The following is a 5,233-nucleotide window of genomic DNA, read 5'->3' as shown; positions in this document are numbered from 1 at the left end:
AGCGCCGCGCGTCGCCGCGCGCGGCGGCGGCCCGCGCCTCGGCGTCGGCGAGCCGCGCCGCGAGGTCGTCGCCCGCGGCCCGGAGCGCGCGCCGGTCCGCCTCGAGCCGCGCGACGTCGTCGTCGCGCGCCGCGCGCCGCGCGCGCGCCTCGCGCGCCTCCGCGCGCGCGTGCGCCGCGTCCGCGGCGGCGGCGCGCTCGCGGCCGACGCACTGCTTGGCCCGGAAGGCGTCGGCGGCCGCGCGCTCGTCCGCCGCCGCGCGCGCGGCGTCGGCGGCGCCGCGCGCGTCGTCCGCCGCGCGCTCGCGCCGCCGGCACCGGTCCGCGGCCTGCGCGGGCGTCGGCCCGCGGGCCGGGGCGTCGGGGCCGCGCGCTCGAGCGCGCCCGCTCCCGCTCGGCCGACCGATCCGGCCGGGTCCGGGACGGACGCGCCGCGGCCTCGGCGCGCGGCCGCGGCGTCCGCTCCCGGACCGTCCGACGACGCGCGCGCGGGCTCCGACGTGGGTTCCGCGCGGTCCGGCGCGGACTGGAGCCGCGCGCAGCGCCGGCACTCCGCCGGGGGCCGCTCGCGCTGGTCCCCGACCTGTGCGCAAATCAACCGCCGGTTCGGGACGTCCCGACCAGACTTTGAAATTCTCTCGCTCGGTCACGTCGAAGTTGTTTCGGCTGATTTTCGGACGAATCGATTGTTCTCTTCGAGTTCTCGAAGCACAGCCGAAGAACTCGCGTCAAAACCGTCGCATACGCTCCCATTGAAGTCGGGTTGAAGATTTGATTTCCACACGGTCCCCGACGCCCCGGAACTGCGAGCCGCAGATGAACTTGCCGTTGCCGCCGCCTGCGCGGACGCCGCAGCTCGCGCGCGGCGCGCGGCCGGCGCGTCGGGGCCCCCGGCCGTCCGAGCGCGCGCGCGCCGACGTCGGGTCGACGGCGCGAAGACCCGCGCGCATCTCGGTCGAATCGAAGTCGTTTCGGCCGATTTTTGGACGGATCGCTTTCTCTCGGCGAGGTCTTTTCAGGGAGTGAAAAAAGTATGTCGAGATCGTGCGACTACGCTCACATTGAAGTCCTGTGGAATATTTCTGCGCGGGCCGCCGCGGATCTTGCGCGCGACGACGGCGCGGAGCTGCGCGATCTCGTCGCGGGCCTGGGATCCACATCCACGACTTGACGTCAACTTGAAGGTCGCGCGCCGCGGGCGACCCCGGCGTCGAGCGCGCGACGAGCGGCCGCGGCTCGCCCCGGACGTTCCGCCGGAACGGCGCCGACGCGACGGGGGCGGCGCGCGTCCGTGGCCGGCGCGGCCGCGCGCGGCCGCGAGCGCGTCGGCCGCCGGCGCCGCGGAGGCGTCGTCGTCGCTCGCGGCCGCCGCCGCGGCCTCGCCGGCCTCGTCCTCGGGCGCCGCCGCCGCGGCGGCGGGCGCCGCCGGCGCCGCCGCCGGGGGCCGGGGCGCCGGCGCCCGCGGCGGCGCCGCGGACCGGGCCCCGGACGGGCCGCCGGGGCCCGCCGGCCGCTCGACGTGCCACGCGCCGCCCCGCCGCGCCCCGGGCGCGCTCCCGCCCACGCGGGGCAGCGTCACCACGGCGGGCATCGTCGGTTGGGTCGGGGCTACGTCCGCTTCACGCAACGACTTGCGGCTCATTGAACGAATTAAAACGTTGACTATAAATATTAGAATTCTCTCCGCAGGCAAAGGGCAACCAAAAAAATGATGGCCAACAGCATGACGGAAACTCGCCCCGGCTGAATTCTAGTTAGTTAGTCGTTCAACATGAAGATTTTGTTGAACTTCAATAGTCAAGTTGAAGCTACAAATCCCTGGAACTTGAAGAAACCAGTACAACGTGCTCCTTGGCGCCCGCCGGTCGCAGCCGCAATGACACCGAAGCGCCACTGGCGCCGCCTTGTCCGAAATTCGGGCATTGTGGGCGATTTTGAGGAAAAAATTCTCCGATGACCGTCAAAATTTGTACTGCGCGCGCGGCCGCACGCGTCCGTAGGCGTACTAGGACGCCCAAAAAAACCTCGCCCCGCCCCCAAATCTAGTCTAGTTAGTCGTCATGCTGTCTACCCTAGTTAAAATAATTGCCCTTTGCCGCAGGCGACTGCCGCAGGCAGTATTCCGTGAGATCGCCACAAGAAACTCCAGTGAAGAGTAGACCCGAGGGGCAAGGAGTACCGTCCGAGGGCGCAGCCCGAGGACGGTGCGACGCAGCCTCGGGCGGTCTACTCTGAGTGGAGTCACCCTTCCGCCTCCTGCATTCTGCTGGTCATGTTTTCTCTCTGCCGTCGCTCTGTGAGGCGTCGTCGAAGTAGGGGCCCATCGTCGACCCCCCTTATTTTAAATCTTAACTCTAGTTATTCGTGATATATATCCTTCCGGCGTTGTGTTAAACGCATACGTATGCGGGATCGAGTGGCTGTGAGAGCTCAGAAGCGCACTGACAGCCGGTTCCCAACCCACCCCGCATGGCGGGCGACGAGGACTGGGCCCCGGGCCTGGTGCCGTGGGGCATGGAGCAGCCCTCCCCGGGCCCCTCCCCCTCTCGCCCGAGCGTGTCCGTGACCGACCGTGTCTCGAGCGCGCGCGAGAGCCTCGGGGGGCTCTCGCTCTTCGACGACGAGGACCTCGCGGACCTCGCGGGGTCCGACGACGGGCTCCTCGACTTCCCGGAGTTGCCCGTCGAGGAGACGTCCTTCGAGGACGCTCCAGCTGCTTCGAGGACGAAAAGGCTGAGGAATACTGTACTCCGGGTTACTCCACAGAACTGAGAAGCTGCGGGTCCTCCTCGCTCAACTCCGGCTCAAGCTCGCCCATCTCCACCCCGTTCCGCCATGAGCGGCTTCACCAACCCGACGGTGACGCTGGCCAGCGGCCACACGATGCCCATGGTGGCGCTCGGGACCTGGAAGGCGCCGCCCGGCGTCACGGGCGCCGCCGTCGAGGCCGCCATCAAGGCCGGCTACCGCAACATCGACGCGGCGAACGACTACAACAACGAGCCCGAGGTCGGCGCGGCGATCGCCAAGTGCATCGCCGAGGGCGTCGTCACCCGCGACGAGCTCTTCGTGCAGGCGAAGCTCTGGAACACGAACCACCGGCCGGAGCACGTCGCCGCGGACCTCGCGCAGAGCCTCGAGGACCTCCAGCTCGACTACGTCGACTCCTACGTCATCCACTGGCCCCAGGCCGCGCCGGCGACGGGCCGCGCGCCGGCGACGCGCCTCGACGGAGCCTACCCGGCGCCCGAGGCCGAGGGGTCCATGTTCCCCGTCGACGGCGACGGCTACTTCTGCTCCGACGGCGGCAGCCACTACACGGAGACGTGGCGGGCCATGGAGGCGCTCGTCGACGACGGCCGATGCCGGTCCATCGGCCTGAGCAACTTCAACCGCGCCCAGGTCGCCGAGGTCGTCGCGATGGCGCGCGTGCCCGTGAGCGTGCTCCAGTGCGAGTGCCACCCGTACCTGCAGCAGAAGGACCTCATCGACTTCTGCGCGACGGCGAAGATCGCGTTCCAGGCGTTCTCGCCCCTCGGGTCCGGCGACACGCACCTGGGCGTGACGGCGTCGCCCTCGGGCACGATCCCGCTCCGGGACCCGACCGTGCTCGCCGTCGCGGCGAGGACCGGCAAGGACGCGGGCCAGGTCATGCTCCGGTGGAACCTGCAGCGCGGCGTCTGCGTCGTGGCCAAGTCCGTGCGCCCGGCGCGGATCGCGTCGAACTTCGCCATCTTCGATTGGGCCCTCGCGCCCGAGGACGTCGCGGCCTTCGGCGCCATCAACTACGGCTGGCGGCACCTCCAGTGGCGCGAGGTGTCCATGCACCCCGACTACCCGTTCCCCGACGAGCTCCCGCACAAGTACGCGCTCGAGAAGGCGCCCCTCGCGTTGTCGAGCGGCCCGGCGGCCTGAGCCCCCCTGAGTTCCCCCGGAGCCCCCCCCCCCCCCCCCGGCGCCGCGCGCGCCGCGGCGCGCGCGGCCTACTTGTAGCGCTCGATGAGCGTCTCGAGCTTCGCCTCGTCCGCGCCGGAGAACCGGTCGAGCTCCGCGCCGTCCTTGAAGAAGACGAACGTCGGCATGGAGCTGACGCCGTGCTTCGAGGACACGGGCTTGGCCGCGTCGACCTGTGTGGGAATCGACCGCTGGTTTGGGACGTCCCGACCAAACTTTGACATGCTCGAAGCAGAGCCGAAGAGCTCGCGTCGACACGTTCAACATACGCTCACGTTGAAGTCGGGTCGAAGATTTGAGTTCGACGCGGGCGTCGGCGTCGACGGCGTAGAAGTTGGCCGCGTTGCCGAAGCGGTCGCTGAGCTTGGCGAACTTGGGCTTCATGGACACGCAGGGCCCGCACCTGCGTGGAACTCGACCGCCGGCGCGGGGGGTCCCCGCCGAACTTCGAGCCTCTCGAGCTCGGTCGCGTCGACGTCGATTCGGCCGATGTTTGGACGAATCGATGGCTCTCGTCGAGTGCTCGACGCACGGCAGGAGACTTCGCGTCGAAGCCGTCGCACACGCGCGCATGGAAGTCGGGCTGAAGATGTCATGCCCGCGCGGGGCCCGCGCCACGCCGCCCAGAAGTCGACGACCGACAGCTTCTTCGCCGCGACGGCGCGGCCGAGCTCGGCCTCCGTCGCGATGGCCGTCACGCGCCCGCCCTCCATCTGCTTGAGGTCGTCGACGGTGATCGTCCGCGCGGCGCCCCGCGGCGCGCGCGCGCGCCGCGCCGCGCCGCCGCCGCCGCCGCCGGCCGCGCCGCCGCCGCCGCCGGCCGCCGCGCCGCGCGCCTCCGGCGCCGCGCCGCCGGCGTGGGCGCCGCCGAACGCGGGGTCGAAGAAGGACGCGACGAACGCCCGCACCGCCGCGAGGAACCTCCCCAGCGGCGATCGGTCCGGCGCCAGGGCCCGCGCCTCGGCGCCGCCCCGCAGCGCGACGCACGCGCCGAGCGCCGGCGCGGGCCCGGCCCGCGCCGCTCCGCCGAGCGACGAGCGCCGCCGCGGCACGTCGCCGGTCGCGCGGTGGAGCGCGACGGCAAACGCAAAGACAAGAGCCTGCTTCATCGTGCGCCTCGCCCGTGTTCAACGCGTGTTCACCGTGCACCACAAGTTCACTGTCTATCTTCGTGGCGGGCTCGGGAGGCTGCCCCGCCCCTCTCGCGTGCCACTCGCTCCTTCGCACCATGGCGCCCGACGAGGACGAGCTCTTCCCCGGCCCGGCGCTCCGCGCGCCGA

The 5,233-nt window shown here is 71.1% G+C and overlaps 3 protein-coding genes across 3 annotated transcripts in view; 1 reads left to right on the top strand and 2 right to left on the bottom strand.

The window, feature by feature from the left end:
• The window catches only part of AURANDRAFT_67448 (hypothetical protein), a gene marked incomplete at both ends in the record, with an annotated part of 2,387 nt that extends 797 nt beyond the window's left edge, over positions 1-1,590 (bottom strand). The window contains 4 exons of the mRNA XM_009042889.1: positions 116-328; positions 403-582; positions 1,060-1,146; positions 1,519-1,590. Of these exons, the coding sequence (XP_009041137.1) occupies positions 116-328; positions 403-582; positions 1,060-1,146; positions 1,519-1,590 (552 nt within the window). The remainder of the gene's footprint in view (positions 1-115; positions 329-402; positions 583-1,059; positions 1,147-1,518) is intronic.
• Positions 1,591-2,834: 1,244 nt separating this feature from the next.
• Positions 2,835-3,914, top strand: AURANDRAFT_33034 (hypothetical protein; the record flags this gene model as incomplete). The annotated part of the gene is made up of 1 exon (XM_009042907.1): positions 2,835-3,914. The coding sequence occupies one exon, from the start codon at positions 2,835-2,837 to the stop codon at positions 3,912-3,914; it is 1,080 nt and encodes a 359-aa protein (XP_009041155.1).
• Positions 3,915-3,994: 80 nt separating this feature from the next.
• On the bottom strand, positions 3,995-4,355 carry AURANDRAFT_8948 (hypothetical protein; the record flags this gene model as incomplete). Its single annotated transcript, XM_009042888.1, has 2 exons — positions 3,995-4,111; positions 4,260-4,355. Coding segments are annotated over 2 exons (213 nt in total), but the record flags the coding sequence as incomplete, so codon positions are not given.
• Positions 4,356-5,233: the final 878 nt, after the last annotated feature.

The sequence above is a fragment of the Aureococcus anophagefferens genome (assembly GCF_000186865.1).
Source record: "Aureococcus anophagefferens unplaced genomic scaffold AURANscaffold_39, whole genome shotgun sequence".
Lineage (NCBI taxonomy): Eukaryota > Pelagophyceae > Pelagomonadales > Pelagomonadaceae > Aureococcus > Aureococcus anophagefferens.
Note: the sequence above shows the minus strand (reverse complement) of the source record. Positions and strands in the feature narration are given on the sequence as shown.